Source organism: Cynocephalus volans, chromosome 7, assembly GCF_027409185.1.
Source record: "Cynocephalus volans isolate mCynVol1 chromosome 7, mCynVol1.pri, whole genome shotgun sequence".
Classification (NCBI taxonomy): domain Eukaryota; kingdom Metazoa; phylum Chordata; class Mammalia; order Dermoptera; family Cynocephalidae; genus Cynocephalus; species Cynocephalus volans.
In genome coordinates, this window is record NC_084466.1 from 105290992 (window position 1) to 105317392 (window position 26401).

The 26401-nt window shown below is 33.8% G+C and overlaps 1 protein-coding gene across 3 annotated transcripts in view; it reads left to right on the plus strand.

The window, feature by feature from the left end:
- The window catches only part of JMJD1C (jumonji domain containing 1C), a 330011-nt gene that overhangs the window by 268211 nt on the left and 35399 nt on the right, over positions 1–26401 (plus strand). For all 3 annotated transcript variants that reach the window (XM_063103410.1, XM_063103409.1, XM_063103408.1), the window contains exons 4-8: positions 16266–16371; positions 19127–19251; positions 20191–20334; positions 20432–20624; positions 20734–22418. In XM_063103410.1, coding sequence (XP_062959480.1) covers positions 16365–16371; positions 19127–19251; positions 20191–20334; positions 20432–20624; positions 20734–22418 — 2154 coding nt within the window. In that variant the 5' untranslated portion in view covers positions 16266–16364. The remainder of the gene's footprint in view (positions 1–16265; positions 16372–19126; positions 19252–20190; positions 20335–20431; positions 20625–20733; positions 22419–26401) is intronic.

The following is a 26401-nucleotide window of genomic DNA, read 5'->3' on the forward strand; positions in this document are numbered from 1 at the left end:
ACATAGAATTGTAAAATGAACTCTCATGTACTGATCATCCAGCTTTAACAATTATCAGTTCGTGACTCAATATTGTTTTATCTTGTATTACTTTAAAGCAAATTCTACAAGCCATATTATTTTATCCCTAAATGTTTCTCTTTATGTATATGTGTACATACATAAATTAAAAAGTGTCTATATCTATAGTCAAGTCTCATTATTCACAGTGGTTGTGATCTGTAACGTCACCACTTCTCAGCAACACCAGAATTAGAGTATCATTATGTTTACTTATTTGCTTTATCCTGCATTATGCAACCACCAGGATTAGTATAACAACACTGACATTACCACCAACAGTATAATTGCTGAAAACAGTCTAAACTTTTTGCTGCAGTTCTTTTTATCCTTTGGATATAACCCACTGGGGATATATATTCAGTCAGTGTATTGTGTTTTGTAGTCTTTTGGAATTGTTTGTCTCTGCCTTGTATTTTAAAAGGCTAATTCCTCTCCTTGTGTTCTACAACCTGTCTTCCCAGATATTTTCCTCCACTTACCAAATCTTCAGTCGATTTCTTTTATTCTTCGTGAAATAAATAAACTCAACTCTGTTTTCTAACATAACAAAATAAATAAAGGTCATCTTATACCTATTGTACCTGTGGCCTTATCTTACTCCTTTGCTTTACAGCTGGACTTTTTATAAATATAATGTGTCTTTTTATATCTGTATTTCTTACCTCCCATAACATCTCTAGTTATTGCAACTTGCTTCTGCCTCCACTTTTACAAAGCCAACATTGCTAAGATCACTAATAAACTCTTAATTACTACCTTGAAAATTCAAGTCTTCATCCCTGTTCTACTGAATCTTTGCATTTAACACTGGATCACTGTCCTTATGGAAATTCTTTATCCTATTGCTTCTCTTTATTAGTCCTGGTTGGTTGTTTTTTCTCTTTGTGGTGTTTGTTTGGTTGGTTGTTTTTTTTTTTTTTTTTTTTTTTTGGTCCTTGTTTGTTTTTCTGGCGGCTGGCCGGCACTGGGAGCCAAACCCTTGACCTTGGTATTGTAACACCATGCTCCAACCAGCTGAGCTAACTGGCCAGCCCTCTCTGTAGTTTTAATGTTGGATGGTTTTCCAAAGTGTTTCTTTTTGTATCTTCCCATTTCCCTATTCATCCTAAGTAGTGTCATATTTGCATTTTTTTTTAAAAAAAACCTATTTTCTGGATCCAAAACTCTAGCCTAGACCTTCATACTGTACTATTACTTATTTAATAACTGTTTATTTAGCATCTTCTATATGCCAGGCACTGTTCAGACAAAAATTCCTGTCCCCATGGAGCTTAATTCTAGAAGAGGAAAGGTAGGTAATAAATGTAATAAGTAAATTATATAATTGTGATGCACAATTTAATAAATGCTATGGCAAGATAAAAACACTGCAAAAGAGCAATTAGGAATGGGGAAGTTAGAGTATTTAATAGGATAGTCAGTGTAGGTATCATTGAGAAGGTGAAACCCATATATTCTACTGCCTTCTATATTAAGTTTCAGCACTCAGATCTTGCTTTTCTTCCTCATCATTCTGTATTATAGCTGATGACATAATCACATCTATCCCATTTTATCACTTAACATCTGAGAATGTTTTAGATTCCTCTCTGGCCCTTATTTATTGGTTTCCAAGAACTGCCGATTCTGCCTCTTTAACATTGCATATATATCTGTCATCCCATCTCTGTTGTAAGGCTTTCATCCTCACCTGGCTAGACTATTACAGAGCTCTCCAAATAGGGTCCTTTGATCTTCCTCCTTACCTACTCATTTAATCTGTTATATTATACTTAACAGCTCTCCCCATATGACATACTGTTTCATTCATCTGTGCTTGCATGTGTATTTTCATCTGTCTGGAAAGCCCTTCTTTTCTGATTTTTTATAGTCTAGCAGGTGCCCTTGCATTTTTGAAGTTCCAACTAAAAAACCTAGGTGTCCATGCTTCTCTCAAGTCCTAACTCAACTGTTTCCTCTCTTGTGGTACTTTTACGATATACCTAACAAGATCATTTCCCTCCCTTTACCCTTTTTGTCTTACCTCTTTATTCTATATAAAACTTTTTAATCTGTATTGTATATGTGTGTCTGTCTCTGTTCCAATTGTATTTGTGTACCTCTCTCTGTTACCCTGGACTGTTAAAATCCTTGAGGGCAGGAACTCTTATATATATTGCCAGTCCCTTGGCACAGTAATTGACATAAGGTGTTCAAAATCTTTTCCCACACTTAGACTATTTCAAATGTAATTCAGTAAACTAATCTGGTATTCTCTACGATAGCATATGAGAAGCCAAAATGAGAATTTTAAAAAAGTGATGATGGTAGATTGGCAGCTTGACAGCAAAAGAGGTTACAAAAGAAACCAAAAAGCAGTTACAATTCACATTTTGTCTGCCTGGGACAATTTGATATAGAGGCAACACTTTACAGCAATCAGTAATTATGACTGCATCATAATAATCAGTAATGATGACAACCGTGAGTATTGATGAAAAACTAGTTGTATTTAGTGTTTTTTAATAAAAGAGCTTGAAATATTTTATTCAGAATTAATAAAAATTTCATTAAATTTTCTTCTGTAAGTGGTCTTAAGAAATTCCTTTTTTTTTTCTAGACAAAGCATTCAGTTTATGTTCTCTTCTTTTTTTGATTGTATTTTCTAGATACATTAAATTTATCCTTTTAGGGGCAGCACAAAAAAATCACTGGAAATTATTGTGAAGTACATTATGTATACTACCTTTTTAAACAATATTTAGGTAATTAAAGTAATTCTTGTATTACGAAACCTTAGAATTGTAGGTTTAGCTCCCCTCCTTTTTTTGTTTGTATAATAACACATTTCTCATGTATTTGCATTGGCTCTGTGTAGACCTCAGTGAAGGGAACAGATAAACCTAAATAGGTGTCATAAAACACTTAGTGACTGACTTGGCAAGTCTCTCAAGTCACAGGATTTGCTGATTATTCCAGTTTACACTAGACTATATTAGTTCTTTCTGAGAAGAGTTTATAAGTTTATCATTTCCATAGCAGTATATGGGAAAAGTGAGAATCAACCCAAAGAGTCTGTGGTGTAGTATTAATTTAGAAATTATATTTATTGCATTTTATAGTTTTTAAACAACTTTTTAAAAAATGTTCATTCTATATGAGCAGAATATATGTCTACTTCATTTTATATGGGTCAGAATAGTCATTAACACGTTTGTATGTATATGCTATGCTAGTTCAGTATTAGTTTGTTCATAGGAATTCTTAGTAGATATCTTTCCCCCAAAATACTATGCAAGCACATAATTTTATTTTTTTCTTAGGTTGAACTCACTCCCCACCCTAGGAATTTTTTCTTTTTAAACTTCGGTTTTTCTGAAAGAATATTTTCAGTTACTACTTTGCAAAACATTAAACGCTTCCCAGGCCTTCCTGAGTTTGTTCAGTTGTTAAGTTTGAGGAAGCTGCAGTTAGTAAATTGTGGTTGACAGATGCTGTAAGCAGGTGACTCAATAGGTTAAACTATTATGACTTAACTGTGTAAATGCCATGCTGATAAATAGCTTGAAAGAAAAATTGCCTTCCAGACTTTTAACCGATATAAAAAGTTTAAAACTATTACTAAAGGTATCACGAAGAATATTAACATGTTGCTTTAGAAGGAAACACATTTTCCTTCAAGTCGTTTAAAAAAATTTTTTTAATTGTTCCAATTTTTAATCTGGTAATTCTGAGAGGAGAGAACCTTATACCAATGACGTTTAGTAAGTTCTAGTTAAAATACAGAAATAGCACATGTCTGGATAAAGTTTATGAAAGAGAATATGTTTATGAACAGTCAGTTTCAGTTAGGAGATTAGCTGACAAACCCTATTTGTAGTTATTTTTAATTAATATAATAAAATAAGCTAGTTTATAGCTATTAACTTAACCTTGATATAATTGAACAGATAAAGCAAGATATGTATTCATTTTGTTGTGATTTGATGTAATAGGACATGTATATTAATATAGTATATCCCATTCCAAAATTATTCTTGAGGGTTTTGATAAGTGATAAATTAGAGTCTGTTCTGTATGACATCTATTTAAAATCTTATAATACCATATTCCTGTGAACAAATTTAAATTTAGCAAACATCATTTTCCTTTTTTTAAAAATTTTTTAATGGCTGGCCAGTACAGGGATCGCACCCTAGACCTTGGTGTTATCAGTACCACACTCTAACCAACTGAGCTAAGCAGCCAGTCCCTCATTTTTAAAATAACAAAATAATTTGGTAAATTGGATTTCCTTTCTTTTTATGTGGCCATGTTATTACCATAAAATAAATTATTAAAAACCCAGCGAGGAACATTCAAAAATTGGGCTTTATAGATGTGTGCATAGGGAAAGGATATGTGGGAAAGGCCTTGACATTAGACATACCCTTGCTGATATCCTTTCCAGCCACGTCATTTGGGGGATATGATTTAATCTTTGAGTATGTTTTCTTATCTGTAAAATAGAATAATATCAAACTAGCAGAGGTGTTGGTAGGATTAAATTAAGTTAACCTTTGTGGAAGTGCTTCTCTATGTCAATTTAAAAATTTTAAATTTATACTGACAATAAATATGCTTAGTCTTAAACAGATTTTTTGTGTATGTGTGTGACTGGCCAGTTTGGAGATCCAAACCCTTGACCTTGGTGTTACAATGCTGTGCTCTAACCAACTGAGTTAACCAGCCAGTCCTTAAATATATATTTTTTAAAAGAGTGGAAATAGATAGGGGTTAATTTAGGATATATTTAAGTTATATTGAAACCTAAGGATAGTAATCATTTAGGATGATTGCCATCAGTGCAGAATCTTTAATTTTGGGCTTTGTGGTGTTTTCAGGAGTGTCAGATATGACTTCTATCATATTTTGCTTGATATGGGTTAAATTTGAGTTAAGTTGCAAAGCCCCAAGTATTAGAGGTCCTTTTTTCAAAGGTAGAAATATAGAGATGAGCTTTGTAAGAGTGAAGGGTCCTTGGGCCCAGGATACTTAAAATAAGAAATCTTTCTGGCGATAATTGAGAAATGACTTAATTTTGGTTTTGTTTTCACGTTGACTTTTTAAAATTCTTATATTGGCAAAATACTTACAAAAATAAGGTATTTAGGGCTGGCCGGTTTTGCTCAGTCAGTTAGAGCACAGTGTTATAACACCAGGGTCAGGGTTTAGATCCCCACACAGGCCAGCCACCCTCCCCCACCAAAAAAAGAAGGTATTTAATCCTTTAGTACAATATCTGAAGTGGCACATCAAGTTTTTAAAATAAATATAAAATATGATTTATTTTACATAATACTTCATACATTAAAAGTCAGTTACTTAAATTTGTATTTTCTTGTTAGCTTTCTTTCTTAGAAAGTTCATCAAATACATAATAAAATGTGTCTTCACATCATAATCTGTTAATCAGTGAGGAAAATGTATTTCCTGTAGCTTGGTAAAATCTGAATTTTATAAATTATCACAAATGTATATTATAGAATTAAAATTTATGACCCTAACAGTTTTCATAAGGTGTTCATTTGTATAGTGGTATAATCAGTGTGTTAATAGAATTGCGTTAAATAACTCATACTTTTTATAGGTCTTTAACTCTATTTTTATGAGTTTTGTAAAAAGTCTAAAATTTTAAGTATTAACATGTTAAAAGATTTTTTAGTGGTTTTTATAAAGTTAAGGAGTTCATATCATAAGGGTGTTAAGGGAATGCAAAGAGTGTTTACAAATATTGTTATCAACAGAATTTCTAAACTGGCTAATTTCTATAGAATAAGCTCATTGTATTTAACTATCAGATTGTATTGAATCTTTTATTGAAACTTTAATTTTCTGCAGATAGAAATTTATAACAAAGGAAATGATTAATATGAACAAGTTTATCGGCATCAGTCTTTTGCAGTTTTACACTAAATTCCTTTTTCTCATTATAAAAACAATACATGATCACTGCAAAATAAAAAATTTCAGGAAATACATAAAAGTATAGCAAAGTTAGCTAAAGAAACCACATTTAATATTTGACATATATCTTGCATATATATCTTACTATATTTTACTATGTTATATATAAAGATTATAAGGATATATGTCTCTGTAGATATAGATGTATATTCAGTGATGGATGGGAAAGTTATTACAGACCAGTCGGAATATCAATATGCAAAGGCAAGAAAATATTAAAGGAAGAAGTATATTGCGGCAACTAAAAGTTTGAAGTTCAAGTCAGACTGCCTATGTTCAAATCCCTATACAACTATTTAAAATTTGTATAACCCTGGGCAAATCTCATAATCTGTCTGTGCCTCAATTTTTTAATCTATGAAATGGGAATAACAGTATATGCATTATATTGTTATTCTGAGAATTAACTGCCATAATGAATGTAAAGTGTTTACTACAGTGTCTGTTATATAGTAAATACTGTGCATGAACTCTGAAAAGAGGGATTTGATCTTGAGTATGATTTAGGAAAGTAATCCTTCTTAAAAATGTTGCTACCCTTTCTAGTTGGAAAAATAATGAAGAAAAGGAACATTTTTGTGATTGTATTTGTAATCTTTTGAGCCAAGACAGAATGTCTTTAAAGCTGTACCCAGTTGTCTAAGTAGTAGATTTTCTTTGGCGGAATAATTTAATTCTAGGATATAAATTCTAATCAATAATGGCAAAAAATTAATATAAAATACCCTTATTTTTATAGTTAATTTTACTTTGCCTGGCTTATTTTAATTTTATTGTGATTTGAAGTTTGTCTTTTTGTTGTATTAGAGCCATAATTTCTATTTTACTTAGTCTAATTTTATCAGTACTAATGCTACAGACAGTGCTTTTTTAAGAGTGAAAATGACTGTACTCTCTTATCCCTAGGGAAATATGCTTAATAAGTAACACTGATATGCTGCGTGTTTTGAAAACAGTGATGCTCAGTTGAGCATATTTTAGTCTGTATAGATTAGTTAGACATATTTTTAACTATAAATGATTATCTAAAACTGTGGCAACCATTTCTGAGTTGGGATTTCATTAAATTACAGTGTGTTTCTTTTTAGTATTGATAATTTTGGGTGAAAGCCTTCAGGTCAAAGTTACTTTTCAGAATCAGAATGTCAAAATTAGAGAGAATAACTTAAAATATTCAGTGAAAGTAGAGTTGTAGTTTGACCCCTTTTTTAAATTTTTTTTTTTATTTTTTTTTATTTTTTTTATTTTTTTTATAAATTTTATTTTGTCGATATACATTGTGGCTGATTATTGCTCCCCATCACCAAAAGACCCCTTTTTTACTTTAAATGAAGTTTATAGTAACATTTGCATTCACCAGAATTGTGGTTTGCCAAATATTTGAACAGAGGAAAAATTTAAAAAGAGAACAGAAATGAACTCTGACGTTCATTTAATGGTGAATGTGTATATGCAAAATGATGAAAATGATATGGGACTGTTGTTTCACATTATCGAATTTCAGTTTGTACAAATTTAAGAAATCATGAGTCCAGAGAAACATCATAGAACTATAACTATCCATAAGGTTTAAAAAATTTTGAGACTTTAAAATTTAGACCCTTTCACCATTTTTGTAATTTCTCATTGTACTTCTAAACTTAACCATTTTCTCTTTAACAATATAAATAATGGCAAGTAATACCAAATGAAAGTTTCAAGACAAGATTCCTGAAATATCTGGGTTTATGATGGCTGGTTGCTTACAGTGGCAATAAGCTTCAAGATAGATTTTAGAGGATTATGGAATGTTTTTCCCCCTTAGTGGTTAGTATTCTGGGATTAAGCTACAGGTTTTAGCTGTGCTAAATGAAATGAATTATTAACCAATATCATTTTTACGTTTCTATTTCGTTTTCTAGATAAAGGTAAACTTTGTTATTACAAAGGGCCAAATATGGTTTTTTAAATTTTTTAACATGTGCTTCATTAAATTGCTTTTCTGAAACTAGGAGCTGTGAGATATGGCAAATACAATTTAGGAATATCAGTGGTTATTTTAACCAGGATAACTTCAGAAAGGAGATGAGCAAGTTCTAGAAAGGGGATACCTTCATTTTATAGTAATATATTGACAAGATGATTGTTAAAACTATGACAAAAAGCCTTTAGAAGAAGCAGTATAAAAATAAGTTCTTAAGATATGTAAAGGAGATAGTCTGTTTCCTTGTTCTATATGCTTGCAGTCCAAGGCATAGGCCCTGCCACCTCTAGATTCACTGGAGAAGTCAGGCTTGCTTACTGATTTCTACAGTCAGTGCCTTTGATTGTATTTTGTAAGAACTCCTAAGGCCACCCCAGTCTATTTGCAACATTTCATTGTTTCTAAAACTTGCTTTGTAAAAAAGCAAGGCTTAATTGCCATTGAAGTCAGTTTTGTTCTCTGAACTGTTTCCCCATCTTATTTAGAAAATCAAAATAATCATAGAAATTAAGGATCAGGATTGAGTGAATGCTATACTAATAGTTCAGTTCTGATTTGTGTGCATTAAGGTATTACATAGGTTTTTGTTTGGTGTGGAAATACAATATCAATGTGCTCAACTCTAAAATATTGATTTTGGGTTTATGTACAGGGAATCAAGTAAGTAGTTCCTTAAAAGTTATAGTAATTTAAAATTCTGCCTAAAACTTAAAATTTTAGCAGTGGTAAATCTAGAAACTTTAGGTTTTATCATATAATCTGTTGTGAAGAATCAAGTCACCAAAACTGACACTACAGGTTCAGAATTATGTTAGAAATATTTTAGAATAGCATAACATTTTGTGGCAGTATATGGTAGTGATATTTTCTTGTTCCTCAACCATGCCGGATTTCAACTCACAACTGCCCTTAGGCCTTAATGTCTTGTGATATGTTACAGGCACGTTATTTTTCAGGGAAATATAAACCATGTTTCTAATTTTTTAAAAAAGCTCTTTACTGAAATTACTTTGTTTGAATCAGTGGGGGATCGAAGTCACTCATCACCTTTTTCCTAAATAAAAATAATTCTAATGCAAAGAATATTATTTGAGAGAATATATTTAAGAATTGCAAAAGATTGAAATGTTGGTGGTTGCTTTTTCTGCCCATACACTAATTTTTTTTTAACTAATATAAAATAAACCTAAACATCATTTAGATTTCCTGATCCACTCCCATTTCTGGAACTATTCAAATAACAATATTAAGTGAAAGTAGAATTTTATTGTATTGACTACTGTTTACATCATTTCTGTTAAGAAATTAGGTTTTTCTTATGTGATTTTGGAATATAAATAATTTAGAATGGATGAGCATATTTTACATCTTCTCCTTGGTTATAAAAATGGGAAAAGATTTGTATGGATAATACAAAAATGTTAGCCTATTCCCTCTTCCTACTCTCTGAATCAGTAAGTATAATTATGTTTTTGGAAGATTGAAATTCCATTGCTTTTGGTTTAAGTCATAGTCTGGTTTCTAGTCTTCTGAACTAACCAAAATGAACCACGAGTGATGGAATTATGTGTACATTTAATTATCTCTTGCTTTTAATTATGTCAAATCTTTAAACAGTTTGTAAAAGATTTATATACATATATATACACCCACAGGGAAGCTAAAAAAAATTATTTCCTAGGGTCTTTAATAAATTAGATATTACTGAAAGAATATCTTTAGAATACCCCTTAAGTTTTCAATGCATGTACTTCTTACCTTACTAAGTCAAGAGAATTGGATGATACCAACCTCTGTGTATAATAATTGTCATAGACTTGAAGGAGTAAATCTTATCTTTCAAAATAAAATACATAAATAATAATAAATAATAAATGTACTAAAATAAAGTGTGTTATTAAATTATATTTGGAAGGCTAAACATTCTCTAGGAATGTGTCAGGGAAACTCATTTAGTTGTAAAATTTTTAAAAACTTATTTTACCTTACGATGTTTTTTCTTTAATTGCTAATGAAAAGGATTTGGTATTGATTTATTATCCTATACTCATGACTGGATACAATTCAGGCATTTATGGAAATAGAGTTTGTAGTCAGTTTGATCAAATTGCATTGCATTGCATTGATATAGGAGTATTTAATCTTGCCTCTTACTAGTTGTTTTATTTATAAATTTTTTAAAAATTGGGTAGGCAAACTACAGCCATAGGCCAAATCCAGCCTGCCTCTTGTTTTTGTAAGTTCTTTTACATTTTTAAATGGTTCAAAAAATCGATTGAAGAATATGTCATGACACATGAATGTTCTATGAAATTTAAACTTCGTAGAAGGTCGGTATATAAAGATTTATTGGAACACAGCCATGCTTATTCATTTATTTATTATCTGAAGTATTGTTTGGCTGCTTTTCTACTATAACAGCAAGAGTTGAGAAGTTGTGACAGCAGTAGTATGGCCTACAAAACCTAACATATTTACTCTCTGGCCCTTTATAAAAAAATGTTTGCAAACCCTTGTTTTGCATCATGCAAATATATGGAAGTGCTCAGTGGTACCTGCATTTAATTAAATTGTAGATGATCTAGACAACTGTGTTTTTTGAAGACCTCCGTAGTCGCTTTCAAACTTTGTAGATATCTTATCCCAGCAGATCTTTATTAACAAAGTTGATTATTTTATAAAATATGCAAGACTGGGTATGATAGTAATTGATGTTACTTTTATATGGAGTTAACATTCTTGTTTTTAACTGTTAGCCAGCAACCCCAGGGATCTAAGGGCAGTAATCATCTGTGGGTTTTGCTAAACTGTGAATTTTAAGTTATGACTCACAAAACCAGTTTGGTGAAACGTTCAGTCACCTAACCTGATAGTCAAGATACAAATTGTTGCTTTTATGCTGTCTCTTATAAAGTAATAATCAAAGATGATTTTTATGGGGGAATTTATGTAATATAATGGGATTGAAGAAGCTCACTGAATGTCACCACAAAGGTCAAGGGTTTTACTGAAGGATGGAAAAATCATTCCATTACTAAGCCACACATCAATATCAATTTGAAAGTGGGCATTAGGTCATTCCCTATCGGATATTATCAAAAGGTGGGGCTGGCCAGTTAGCTTGGTTGGTTAGAGCGCAGTGTTATAACACCACGGTTGTAACACCAAGGTCAAGGCTTCAGATCCCCCTACTGGCCAGCTGCCAAAAAAAAGAAAAAAGTAATTGTCCAAAGGGAGAGAAACTACTTCAGTTTTTTGATATTTCTTATATACTAAAATGAAAATGCTATTCTAGTCATCAGTTGGGACTGTAGAGCAAATCTCTTAAAATTATTAAGCCAGTCAGCTCAGTCACCTAGATAGAAACTAACCACTGGTATATTATTACCTAATTTATGCTTTTGCTGGCCTATATGTCAGTAGTTAAAAGCAGAGTGCGTGTGACATAAAGAATATATTTCTTAAATTGGTGAGGAGCACTGTTAGTTATGGTAAGATAAATCACTTCCATAATACCTTAGGAAATGTGTTGCATATATTTTTAACACTTTCATGATACTGCTGTTATGAAATCTAGTCAGCATATCTGAATAGTTTAGTGCTCTGATCTTATTTTTTGTACTGTCTAATTGGTTGGGTTTTTTTTCTTTTGAACTAACTAGGAAATAGGGAATCGCTTAAAATTAGGTTAATGCTGTAGTCTTACTGTCAACGTATAGATTCCAACCTGATTTTAACTTAACTTCATCAGATCCTTCTGTATACATGAAAAAATACCTGTATTTTGATCATTCCAAATAGTCATTTAGAGTAGTGTTTACCTAGAAACGCAGCATTTGGAAATTTGTGTATCATGTCTAAGCCACATCACTCAAGTGATTTTCTTCTCTTTTATGCTTTTTGATTATAAGACTGCATGAGATGCACCCTCAGTCTCTCCTCTCTGTTGAGTGTTTGACTATTGCTACATATGGAATTTCATATAAGCAGTATTAGAAGTTTACAGAAAGATATCTTCAACCAGTGTCTTTCAGTTCTTTGCTTTTGATCCCTTCTGACTTTGTAAGACAATGTTGCCTTTCAACCCCTTACATATGATGTAAAGAAATTGAAAGAAAGTGAGTCAAGATACTGGGTACCATTCAAGCTTTATTAAAGAAAGAAATCTGCTAGACTGTGCTCAGAGTGGCACAGGCCCAGGGCTGCCCCGAAAAAGGTGGACAGCACCAGGTGTGGGGTGGTAGAGCTTATATAGTGCGCCAAAGGCTGGCTGATACCATCAAGGAGGGTCATTATGCTAATGTGGATCGGGGTGGAGAACTGCATCCTTGCAGAAGCAAAAGGGGTTTCTGTTTAAGTCAGAAGGCTTCTCGTAAAGGGAAGGGGGGAGGGGAGAGAAGGAGGTGGGTGGCGCCATTTTGTATTTGGGCTTGTCTAAAGTGGCACTGGTTATGTTGCAGATCTGTTAGAAATGTGTCAAAATTTGAAAGGCAATGATAGTAAATAACTCATTATTCGTTCTGAGAAAGAAAGAGGAGGTGAAAAGATCCTGAGCTCTGGAGTCACAAAACTAGGTTCAAATACCAGCTCTGTCACTTCCTGATTATAACTGTGGACCTCTCTGGGCATAATACGTATGTACTTCATGTGTAAAAGGGGTATGATAATTGTAGCCCACAAAGTTGCTACAAAGATTGATAATGTATGGAAAGCACCCAGCACTGTGGCTGCCATAGTAAATGCATAATCATGTTAGATAATTTTATGTGTTATTACATTAAGATCTCCCACTAATGTTCAATTAGAGCTAACATCTATCTTTACAAAAAGAGGAACAAAACACAAGAGAAAAATAAATATAGTCCAAAACTTTATTTTAAGGCATTGTTTTGAACTTTTTCATCTTTAATTCTATATAAGTTTCTAATAAATCAGATCTTGCTGAACTGATTTTTTTTCCCCCCATTTGTCATTTGCTGGAGATTATAACTGGCAATTCAGATAGGAAAGTTTATCAAGGAGGGGGAGGTTCACAGAGGGTGGTGTTCCTTCCCTATCTGGGTGGCTTTCTTTTGGGAAATTAAAAAATACGTATTAGTTTTTCAAGATAAAAAATTCTGTATAGGTAGATGTTGGGTTCTTGTACCTGCTGGTAATCCTGTATTACCGACTGGGCCAATTGCTGAGCTAGGACTGGGTCTTGAGCTCCCAGACCCCTCAAACCCATTCACAGACTGTGTCACAGAACCTTCATATGCCAGGCTGGGTCACCAGACCCCTTCACACAGGTCTATGAGCTAGGTAACCAGCCAAAACATCTTTGGAAGCTGTAGGTTGGAAAGCATGGCTGTACCAAGTGAACGCCCAAGGCCAACGCCCACCCACGTGCTTTACTCACACTCTCACTCTCAACAAAACTAAAAAAGATACATTGGTGTGCATGTGCACTAACCCCCCCGCCCCCCACGAAGCTGTAGGTTGGAAAGCATGGCTGCACCAAGTGAACGCCCGAGGCCAACGCCCACCCGCGTGCTTCACTCACACTTTCACTCTCAACAAAACTGAAAAAGATACATTGGTGCGCATGTGCACTAACCACACACACACACACACACTTACAATGGATGCTGAACCACACCTTTACACACACACGCACGCACACACACACGCACACACACACACACTCACACACAATGGATGCTGAACCACACCTTTCCCAACAGTAGCTATTTACAGTTCCTGTCTAAAAAGTGTAAAAAGTTAAGTAGTGTGCAGTTTACTTGCTTTTTGCACTGGCAAGCTCAATGCACAGCTGAAATCCTTTAACAGTTTGTAAAAGATAGTGAATATTTATAGCTAGTCTTTAATTTCAGATTCCTACTTTCTCTTCTCTGTAAGTCAGGCTTATGGTCTTATTTCTGAGTTTTAGCACCTTCACAAAATTGTTCAGGTGAATAAATAGAAAAAATTCTTCATTTGACTCTGTTACAAGATTTTCTCATGTAACTTTTTGTGAGTATCTTCAAAATGGGAATGATGATGTAGCAAAAATGCCTATGACTTTCAAAGCACTATACCTAGAGGAGAGAGAGAAGTTTTTAAGCAACAACATGCCTTTCATAAACCAGGCAGTGTGTTGGGATAATTTTAATCTATTTTAATTAACTGAGTAATTCATGCTGTCCAATACTATGACTAGTTTAGAATTGGATGTTTTAAGAAAACTAATTTCAATAGTTAAAAAAAATCTTATAAAAATATATTTATTAAGATAGAAAAAGGCAGATATTAGGCAGATATTAGATGAGGAAATTGATACACAGAAATTTGGACTTAAGTTTATGTCAGTAAAGGAACTCAAATTGCCAGTTTATAGTGTTATGCTTTTCCCACTGGAAAACTAATGATTCATATTTGGGGAGATATTTGTATGTTGTCTAATGATCTTAGAAACAACCCCTTATTTTAACCTGTTGAATAAATGAAATATAAATAAATGTTGAAAAAATAAGTTTTATATACAGGTAATTATAAGTTATAAAATTTTGACATAGGCAACTAATTTTTTATAGACTGTATCTGTCTGCAAAGTATTGGCAATGTAACTCCAACATATGTATGGAATTGGGAATATGGATGGTTATGTATGGAAGTTAAAGTGAGAAAGATTTTAAAAGAACTTACAGCTATCAGGTGTCAGAAAATGGTAATAGTTTTCCCAGGAAATAGTTTCCTATATTCTGTTTTTTAGACACTGTCAGCTAGGGTGCCTCAAGAGGGTTAGTCTAACAGAACTTTTCATGATATTGTCTATTCCTAAAATGATGAGGTTAACTGAGTGTGCAGTATATTATTATAAATGGGGAAAGGGGTTGCTAGAAAGTTTCTTTACAAAAGGAAAGGCATGTTAATGGGCTTTCCCCCCCCCAAAATGACAGGTTTTACTTACTTTTTGTGTGATACCTTTCCATTCTAGTATTTCCTTCTGCTATAAAACAGCATTTCTGTATATTTTCCAGGGAACATAGTTAATAACTTTATGGGTTTTTCTTTGTTTTTTGGGGTTTTTTTGCAGTTGGCCAGCTTGGGGATTGGAACCCTTTACCTTGGTGTTACAACACCATGCTCTAAACAACTGAGCTAACTGGCCAGCACAGTAACTTTAAAGGCCCTTACTTCTTCTTCCTGTTGACTTTGACTAGGTATTAAAAGCATCAGATAGAAAATTTACCACAATATTATTCTAAAAATACAGAGTAGTGCCTTAAAGCAGTGATAAGATGAAAAGGAAAAGCTTTACTTGGATAGTTTTACTTTGGAGCAGGAGAGTGAAGTACGACCTGTTTGATTAGGGGTCCTTCTTTGTAGTCTTCAGCCACCTTGTGTCTTTTTTTATTCACCAGATATTATTCTCTTCATTTAGCTCCTTTCTATTCACTGGTTTCCAGATCTGCTAGTCCACTTTTAAAATAGCCACCAGTTGACAGTGCTCTAGGGGCTCCTACAGCTGATCTCAAATGCAGGAGCTTCTGAGGTGCTTTGAGAGAGAGAACAGAATGTCAGAGTCCAGCAGGGGACCAGCAGATTGTGGGAAACCATGTGACTGTGATTCACATATTCAAGGAGAGAGAACTGGTTGTTTCTCTGTCTAGATTCATCCTGTTACGAGGATAATACCATCTATAATGTAATTTTAATTGGCTGGATGCTTTGACACTGGTTTAAAAAAATAAAACTTGTAGCAGTGCAGTTATTGAGCAGATGAGTTTGAATAGAACTGAATTTGATGACATTTAAATTAGGACAGTTAATAAGGACTGATAGTTTCAAACTCTAATGTTTTAGGCATTGGGGAGGGGCAACTCATCTATGTGTATATCTATTGTCCTTAAAATACTCAACTTTATTCTTTTGCCACCAACCTTAGTTGACCTGATGCTGTTTGATTTGTATACTGCGTCTACTTGTGAAACCCTTAAAAAGCTGACTCCAATAAGCCCTACTTAAAAAGTTAGAAGACATATTAGTAGATTTCAGATTTTGACTTTAGGATATTGCTGTCAAGGATCAAATTTTACCACGGATTAATTTTTTATGCTGTATTGTTACACAATTGCTAATGAACTATAACTTATGAGTTTGTGTTTTTGTATACATTTAGATCAAGGAATTTTCTTCAGTCCTTAGAACATATAGGAGGGAAAGTCGGTAAGGAGAGTGTAACATGGACCTTTCTTTTAATTTGTAATTCTAGGACGACATAGACAGCCTAAACCCAGTTCTCAGGGACAACCCGCAACTTCACGAGGAAGTGAAAGTCTGGGTAAAGGAACAAAAGGTTCAGGAGATTTTTATGCAAGGTAACTATTTTGAAGTTATGCATTAATTTTTTTTTTTTCCTTTAACTAGGCAACTTATCATTATTTGTCTTTGATTGTTCAGTTATATGCAGTATAAACAGAAGGCTCAGTCTAATATTTTCAGTTATATGAAGCCCAGGGAAAATTGCAGAATCGTAATAATTTCAATTGAAAGTTGATAATTTCAGCAGTTTATTCACTAATTTGTGCTAAATTCCATGCATGATATTATAGCCACACAGGTGTTTTGTTGATAGGAAATTTCCATATTTACAGAATGCTTTAGGTGTGTCCTTCCTGGAAAGGCTTTGTTTGCAGTAGAGGTTTGCCCAAAGCCACAATTGATTTCCTTTGAAGAATGTTGTTGGTATCTGATAAAAGTGGTCTGTTTCAGTGCTAACCTTCTTTAGCAATTACCACAGCACTAGTCTTAGTTTTGTTTTCTTTGTTTTGTAAGTTACAGGTTTGCCTACATGTAACCTTGAAACAAGTGAGATTTTATAATGCTTAGTGATTTACTATTTCAAGGAATTTTTAAAAATTTATTTATTTTTATTTGGCTGGTGTGGGGATCAGAACCCTTGACCTTGGTGTTATATCACCAGTCTAACCAGCTGAGCTAACGAACCAGCCCATTTTTCTGTCAGTAAAATCATATATAGTAAATGCAAGCTTTTTGTGAAATTGAATTGAAACTGAGACAATATGATATGAACTGTAGATATATTGTTGAATGTTTTTAAGAATGAAATTTTATTGTTAAATTCCATATTTATCTCAGCCCTCAACTTTCATGCCGTTAGCATTGATAAGAGATAATCTCAAAGTTGTGGCTGTTTTGCTTTATGTGGGTATGCACAGCAGCAGATTATCTGCTTGTTAAATTCTTAGACTAAATATTCTTTAAATTTTATTATGGAGAATTTCAAAAACAATATCTCAGTTAACTTCCATCACCAGCAACTATCAAACTTTGGCTCATTCTGCCCCTTCTATACTGCCTTTACTTCTATCAAATTTCAGACATCAGCACATTCATTTTTTTAAACAAACTCGCCATTATTGTGCCAAAGTTTCTTAATATCAAATACTGGATACTCAGGTCCAAATTTCCATTTGTCTCGTAAATGTCAAAGATGATGTTAACAGTTATTTTTTGTGTGTGTGTGTGTGTGCGTGCGTGCGTGCGTGCGTGCGTGCGTGCGTGCGTGTGTGTGTGTTTCGTTTTGTTTTTTAAATCAAGGGATTCAGAAAAGGTCCACACATTGCAGTTAGATGGTATATCCACTCCATATCTCCCCCCCCCTTACAATTTTTTTGTCGTCTTAAAATAGCTTTTTGTTTCCACATTGTATCTTTAGAGGAGAAAAGGTTAAGACAATATAGTCCCTGTTCATCCTAGGTAGAAGTATGTGAGGTAGATTCCAAATTGTGTGAAGTGGTAGGAACAAAGCAGTGTACAAGATTCGTTAATGGGAATTGAAAACTGATCATATTTAGATTTATTCTGTAAGCGTTTTCTATATTACTTAGAAAAAAATAATATGGAGTCTTATTCTTCTTTAGTTAGAAAGACTGGAGTTTGTGATAATAGATTATGGTTAATAGTGTTTACCTGTCATCTGCCGTAAATTATAGGTGATCAACATCATTTTTCTCTGTATGAACACATTTAATTTACAGTTCATGTAGAATACTTTCTACAGATGTGTTAATTGATTTATATTTTTAGGCTGATATTAGTTGAATCTGTTAGAACAGTAGAAGAAAGATCATTAGCCTAGGAATCAGAAAAATAAATTCAGTCCCAGCTCTTTCACTTAAAAATTTACTTATCCTGTCAACCTCACTTTTTTCATTTTTGTAAAAGTGATAACAATACCTAACAATTGGAGAGGATTAAATAAGCAATTGGAAATTTTGAAAGCACTTTATAAATTGTTAATGTATAATACTATTATTAAGGTACAGCAGTTTTCCCCCCTCACAGTTCCTGTTAAACTTTAAAGTATTTGATGTTATCTTAGTGCCTGTAAACTGAAGAAATTTTTATCTCAGTTATTCTCTTCTTTGAAGTGACTTTTGTTAATAGGTAAATCTGAATATATACAGATATATGTCCTTTAATATTTAATGTTTCCATATCTATAAATATCATTTGAAAAAGTGAGTTTAACCCCAAAGTACACAGTATTTCTTTTAAAAAAAAAAAACATTTTTAGTGCTGCATTTATAAATTCACTTAGCAATCTCTTCGTGTTTTAAGACTTTTAGCGGCTTTTCATAGTTGTCACAGAGGAATCAAAATTTGTAGTTGCTTATGGTAAAGTTTTGCCAACTAGAAAACTCAAGATATCAAGTTCCAAGTTACCTTTCCATTTCAGCCATGTAGTATTCTACCCCACCTTCTTAAGTAGCTTTATAACCTTACTATATTCTAGACCACTATAATTTTACATTTTGGTACTGTCCTATTATTAATTTATGATCCCAGAAACAGCCTTTCTGAGTTAAAGTACTTTATTTCTATTGAGTCAGGAAGTATGTATGTCTAGTAGAGTGCATATGATGATAACTTCAGAATGATCTGTTCTAAAGGATATTATTTACTTGTCTTCTAAAGCATTTTTTCAAAACTGATAATTGGATATGATATTACTCATTTATCACATAGGTCATGTTTCTCCTAAAAAGTAGTTTTTAAATGAAAATGTCTCCATTTAAAATGTTCCTGTTTCTTGTGTTTTTTTTAAAGGTCCTTATTCCTTAAATGGGTACAGAGTGAGAGTGTATAGACAAGACTCTGCCACCCAGTGGTTTACTGGCATAATTACTCATCATGATCTCTTCACCCGCACCATGATCGTTATGAATGATCAGGTAAATAGTTTCAGACTCTTTTAATTAATTTTTATTACTGGAGAGACAGAAACACTAAGACGTTGAGAAAGAAAATTCTAGCTGACCTAAGGATTAAAAAAAAAAAAAATTCCCAATGGTTTCTTTTCACTAATGAAAACTTTAACACATGTTGTAGTTCTTTCCGCAAACTTCAGTGTTGGTATGCTCACTTGTGTAAGTTTACTAAGGTGTTTTAAATAACAGCTTGAAAGTCTTGAGATTTCAAATATCTTTATTTCTTTATTTTGTGTAAAATGTTCAGTTTTAAAACTGTTTGTGGAAAGAGTAGATATTTACACCTTCCTACCGGAGTGGATTGTGGAGGGTATCTGATAGAGCACTTTTATAAGCAATTGAAATACTTTGGTTAAAATTTTAGTCTAAATGCTAAATAAATTATATGGTTTATTGCATTTAACTAGTTTTCCCAAAATGATGACAAACTTTTGCCTCTCAATGAAGTACAAAATTGCCTTGAATTTTTGAAATAAGCTGTCTTTACCGTCATTTAAAAAATTATTTGTTTTTGTCTTTTTCTCCTTCTTTAACTCTATATCTTAGTTTTATTTTACTTCCTACTTTTAAAATGCATTTTATAACTTGACATCTATGCTTTTTTTTGTAGTATCACTACCTGTTTGCATTTATGTTCTTTGTTAATTGCTGTCCTTGTTTTTGAAGGTGTATTTGCAATACATATATTTGCTTTTTAATTCTTGGATAGCAGTTGAAAGTGAATTTCCGATTAAAAAGATACTGTAATCTTAAAACTGATTATTGTAAGTCTGGCAGTATCTTATAAATAAGGGACCCCAAACTGATTTCTAAACATTTGCACTAAGCAAAGAAATTGTACTAATACCATAGTCGTTAGCTCATTGGGTTTAATTTTTGTTTTTGTTTTGTGTCATGGATTAGGTACTAGAACCACAGAATGTCGATCCTTCTATGGTTCAAATGACCTTTCTAGATGATGTTGTTCACTCTTTGTTAAAAGGTGAAAATATCGGCATTACATCAAGACGCAGGTCTCGTGCCAATCAAAATAGCAACACTGTCCACGTATGTATGCTATTAGTGGTAAACGTTTGTAAAATATTCTTCCTTAGTCTATTTAGAATCGGGTAGTAAACAGTCATTGTTAATTGCTTATTTTTAGGGTCATTATACACGTGCTCAAGCAAATAGTCCCAGACCAGCAATGAACTCCCAAGCTGCTGTACCAAAACAGAATACACACCAGCAACATCAACAAAGAAATAACCGTCCAAACAAGAGGAAGGGTTCAGATAGCAGTATACCAGATGAAGAGAAAATGAAGGAGGATAAATATGATTGTATATCACGAGGAGGTAGGACCCACTTTTTTTTAAGGGAATGAGAACGAATAAAAACATATTTAAATTATGCTTATTTAGTATTGATTATGAAAAATGATTGTTCTCTTTTTTAATCTTACAGAAAATCCTAAAGGTAAAAACAAACACTTGATGAATAAAAGAAGAAAACCTGAGGAGGGTGAGAAAAAACTCAATATGAAAAGATTGCGAACTGACAATGTTTCAGACTTTTCTGAGAGCAGTGACTCAGAAAATTCAAATAAGAGAATAGTAGATAATTCCTCAGAGAATAAGCCAGAGAATGAGTTGCAAAATAAAAACACTTCAACGATAAATGGAGAAGAAGGAAAATCCCACAATAATGAGAAGGCAAGAGAAGAGACGCTAATAGATAGCCAGCCTCCCTGGGATCAAATACAGGAAGATAAAAAACATGAAGAAGCAGAGAAGCAGAAGTCTGTTGATGCTCAGCTTCAAGAAAAAATGATCATCCATTCATCAGAACAGCCCACGCTTTCTGATCATAATCCTAATGATGTACTTCTTCAGGAATGCAATATGGAAAAAACACATGCAGTGGAATTATTACCAAAGGAGAATTTCATATCCAGACCATCCACACCAAAATGTGTTATCGATATTACAAATGACACTAATTCAGAAAAGTTGGCTCAGGAAAACTCAAGTACCTTTGGCCTTCAGACACTTCAGAAAATGGATCCTAATGTTAGTGATTCAAAACATTCAATTGCAAATGCAAAATATTTGGAAACAGAAAAACAAGATTCTGACCAGAGCTGGGTCAATGATGTCGTTAAAGTGGATTTAACCCAAACATGTGTTAAGAATGCTTCTTCAGGAAATGATCACCTGAATATGGAAAAAGAGAAAAATCAGTATATTTCTTACGTGTCTTCTTTAAGTGCAGTTTCTGTAATGGATGATAAGTTGCATAAGCGAACTCCACCCCCAGAGACTATAAAATCTAAACTTAATACTTTAGTAGATGCTCACAAGACAAAATCCAATCCCTCACCTGAAGTTGTTAAACCCAAAATTACCCATTCTCCTGATTCTGTAAAGTCTAAGGCCACATATGCGAACAGCCAAGCCACTGGTGAAAGAAGGCTAGCAAATAAGATAGAACATGAGTTATCAAGATGCAGTTTTCATCCAGTTCCTACTCGAGGCAATACATTGGAAACTACAAAGAGCCCTCTTATCATTGATAAAAATGAGCATTTCACAGTTTACAGAGATCCTGCACTTATTGGGTCAGAAACAGCAGCTAATCACATTTCACCTTTTTTAAGCCAGCATCCTTTTTCTCTTCATTCCTCATCCCATAGAACCTGTTTAAATCCAGGTACCCATCACCCTGCCCTAACCCCTGCACCTCACTTACTAGCTGGATCATCTAGTCAAACTCCATTACCTACGATTAACACTCACCCTCTGACTAGTGGTCCACACCATTCTGTTCATCACCCTCATTTACTTCCCACTGTGTTACCTGGAGTGCCTACTGCATCCTTACTTGGTGGCCACCCACGACTAGAAAGTGCTCATGCCAGCAGCTTGAGCCACTTAGCACTAGCACACCAGCAGCAGCAACAGTTGTTACAGCACCAGTCACCTCATCTTCTTGGACAAGCCCATCCTTCTGCTTCATATAATCAGCTTGGACTCTATCCAATTATTTGGCAGTATCCAAATGGAACACATGCATACTCAGGACTCGGTCTCCCTTCCTCTAAGTGGGTTCACCCAGAAAATGCAGTTAATGCTGAAGCTTCATTAAGGAGGGTAAGTTACACTGTGGTTTGCTACATATCGATATATATTAAGCAACATTTACAAATGCTTTTTCGGAATTTAATATTTTTAGGTCATTATAAAATACGTTAGACTTTAGTAAACCTCAGTGCAGTGGAAACAGAAATCTCAGAAAAGGTTATTTATAAAAAGAGTTTAGAGAAGTAATAACTTTTAGATTGTATTATTTATTGTAGATTTATGGTGTATATATTCATAATTATATTGCTCAGCTAAATTCCTAGAAGTGAAATTTCTAGGTTAAAATTAGGCTTTTTTATTTTTGGTGGCTGACTGGTATGGGGACCGAACCCTTGACCTTGGTGTTACAAGGCTGCACTCTAACCAACTGAGCTAACTGGCCAGCCCTGTAAGGCTTTTGATATGTATTATCAAATTATTTTTAAAAACAAATTGTTAAGTCTCCCTGCTGAATATGTTATATTAATAGTATATTACAAGGTAGGACTCTTTAAGCCCCTTGTTCTCTTAAGGGTGCCCAAAGTTGAAGATTCCCAGTTTGGGAGTAAATTGCAGCTGAGAGTCTCTCTATCTAACAAAGACTTGGTAGACGTGGTGGTATAGGGCTCTAATTCCTTCATGGGCTATATGGTTTCTCTAGCAAATTTATTTTTATACTAAGTGTTATTAGTTCATTTCTGTTGCTTATAACAGAATACCTGAAACTGGGTGATTTATAGAGAAATAGAATTTATTTCTTACAGTTTCAGAGGCTGGGAAATCCAAAGTCTAGGGAACACAACTGGTGAAGGCCTTGTTCTTGGTGGTGACTCTCCACAGCAATGACGAACGGATGGGGAAGAGAGAGCTAACCTCCTCACCTTTTAATGCCATCAGAACCACACCCATAACCACCCATCAAACAATCAATGTATTAATCCATTCAAGAGGGGACAGTCCTCACAATCTGATCACTTCTTAAAGTCCTCACTTTTCAATATCATAATTGGATTTCCCAAACTCTTAACACTGTTACAGTGGGGAATGTTTTAATGAGTTTGGGGGGATATTCAATTCACAGCACTAAGAAATGGTTGTTAAGGGACCCCAATATAAAAAACGGAGGAATGGGTATCATTATTATTTTCCCAGGAGAAAACCTTGTCCTTTATAAAAGCCCAGGATGCTCTTAAGGTGTCCCCCAGAATCTCTTTTTAACACCTTTTAAAAAAAATTTTTGTGGTCAGAAATACATAACATTCAATTTACCATCTTAACAATTTTAAAGTGTACAATTCAGTAGTGTTAAGTATAATCACATTGTTGTGCAGCAGATCTCTAGAACTTTTTCATCTTGTAAAACTAAACTATAGGGCCGAGCCCGTGGCGCACCTGGTAGAGTGCTGCGCTGGGAGCGCGGCGACCCTCCCGCCGCGGGTTCAGATCCTATATAGGACTGACCGGTGCACTCACTGGCTGAGTGCCGGTCATGAAAAAACGACGAAAAAAAAATAAAATAAATAAAATAAAATAAAACTAAACTATACACATTAAACCCTAATTCCCCCTCCCCCAGCCCTTGCAACTACCTTCCTTCTCTCTGTGTCTATGATTTTGACTACTTCAGATATTTCTTATGAGTAGGATCATACAATCTTGTTACAGGCTTATTTTGCTTAGGATAATGTCCTTGAGTTTCGTCCATGTTGTAGCATGTGGCAAGATTGCCTTCTTCTTTAAGGCTGCGTAATATTCCATTGAATATGTGTGCCATATTTTCTTTAGCTGTTCATCTTTTGATGGACACTTGGGTTTCCTCCATTTTTTTGGCTATTGTGAGTAATACTGCAGTGAGCATGAGTGTTTTTAACACCTTCTTAACATCATCTTTATTAACAGCTTTCTGAAAATGGGTGAGATCCACAGTAGATATGTTGGGGATGGTGATTTGGAAGATAATGCTAGGGACTTTCTCATTTACTACAGGGATAATATTGCTTATGCATAGCATTGATAATGCCAGTAGATGTAAGGATGGTGTTCATCATGCCAAAAGTTTGTCAGAGTAGTTAACTATATTTTGGGTAGTAGAAATGATGTAGACTGTGGTCATGAGTCCTTCTGTGAGTCTCAAGTTGTGATGGATGACTTTGATGGTAAGGTGAACCAAGTGGTTGGTGGTGCAAGATATGGTTCTGACGGCTTTGAAGGATTTTTCTTGTGGCTTATTCCCATTGCAAACATCACTTCCTTTTGGCTCCACCTTTATAAGAGCTGTGGCCTTCTTTAATGAAATCACCAGTGATCTCCACAGTTTATTCTGCACCATCATCACCACATTTGAAGTTGGCAACATGTCAGTTTTAGAATTGTGCTTCCATTGCTCAAAACTTCTTGTTCCTGTTCTCAGTGGTGCCATTGATCTTGTGGTAGGTGGAATCATACTAGAACATGTACTAAAGTTATGTAGTCAAAATCGATGAAGAGTCAATTTCTAAATTACTACATTATCCTCTTTGCCAGAATTGAAACAGGTCTGGTGATCTAAATGCCCAGTGCACTCACATTTTTACTCTGACCCTTCATTATCATTTGTCATGAATGTAGCTGCAGCTGCACAAAGATAGGCCAGAGGAATACAGGAGAGCCAAGAGCTGGCAAATAACTTTGAGTCTACTTACATAACTTCCAAACTCTGGAAACAGATCTAAATAACTGTTAGAAATGGCTTGGGGGAAGGAGCATTACTCAGTATGTGTCGTATATACATAGATTTTGAACATGTGACTGTCCAGTCTCTCTGTTTATAAGAATATAAATTGTTTTATTAACTGGTCATAAACATGTTAAACTAAAAACAGGCATATCAGATTTTCATTTGTTATGTAAAATTTAAAATTATAATATAAAGGAGTAAATTTAAGTAACATTTTGAGCAAAAATGAAGATCTCTTATCCTAGTATTGTGACCAAAAGTGAAAAAACAATGTGAGCACAAAGCACTGGATTGGGAAATAATTGGTATTTTAAAGAGCAAGAATTTTTTATCATGACCATAATTGATTGCTGGATTTCTGGATCTTGTAGAACTGAGGTCTTCAGAGACATAACATATTTGAATGATCCTTATGTGTATATTTATATATTTTTCTCGTATGTGAAGTTTATGGCTATAGTGTGTGTTTTTAATCTAAGTAATTTTACAGCAGTATATCTTTAGTGTAATGATATATTCCTTTCGCATTATCATTTTGAGATGTAAAATTTATTCTTTGTTGAAACCAAAGGAAGTTGTGTTTTCCTGGTATTTGACTGTCATTCTATTGACAACCAAAGCATGTTCTGGAGGAATGTCAGTGGGTCATAGTATAGAAATAATCCTTGAGCATGTATTAAGATAGTTGTATTTCTCAATGTAGAGTTTGCTGTCACCACATATTCAATTATGAGAAAGGCAGCATATTGACGTATAGAAACTATTATATTTCACATCTCCAAGTTTAATGGTCTCACAATGTTTATAGCTTCTAGTGAAATGAAGTATATTTGGGCCTTCAAAATGTAATTATCTGCCAATGTTAAGTAAATTTTTGTGTTGAAAAAGTTAATTTTTTTTTTTTTTTTTTGGCAGCTGGCTAGCATGGGGATCCAAACACTTGACCTTGGTGTTGCTATAACACTGCACTCTAACCAACTGAGCTAACTGGCCAGTCAGTTTTTGACGAATTGATGAATGAACTTGATTATAATTTCTGTTTCTGATGAAATGTATTTTAAGAATGGCATTCTGTTTTTGCTATTAACAGCATATAATCTTTTGCTTGTACAGTCTTAGGAAATCATATAAGCTGGGTTCTGTGACATCATTTATAGTAAGTTAAAGGGACTGACTTGAAGATCTGCTTTCAGTGATGCATTTCTAGAAATCACTATTTTAGTAGATTAGTTTTCTACATAAAAGGGAAAGATCCATTTAATTATGTTGTTTACTTATTTGTCTGAATATTTCTAAG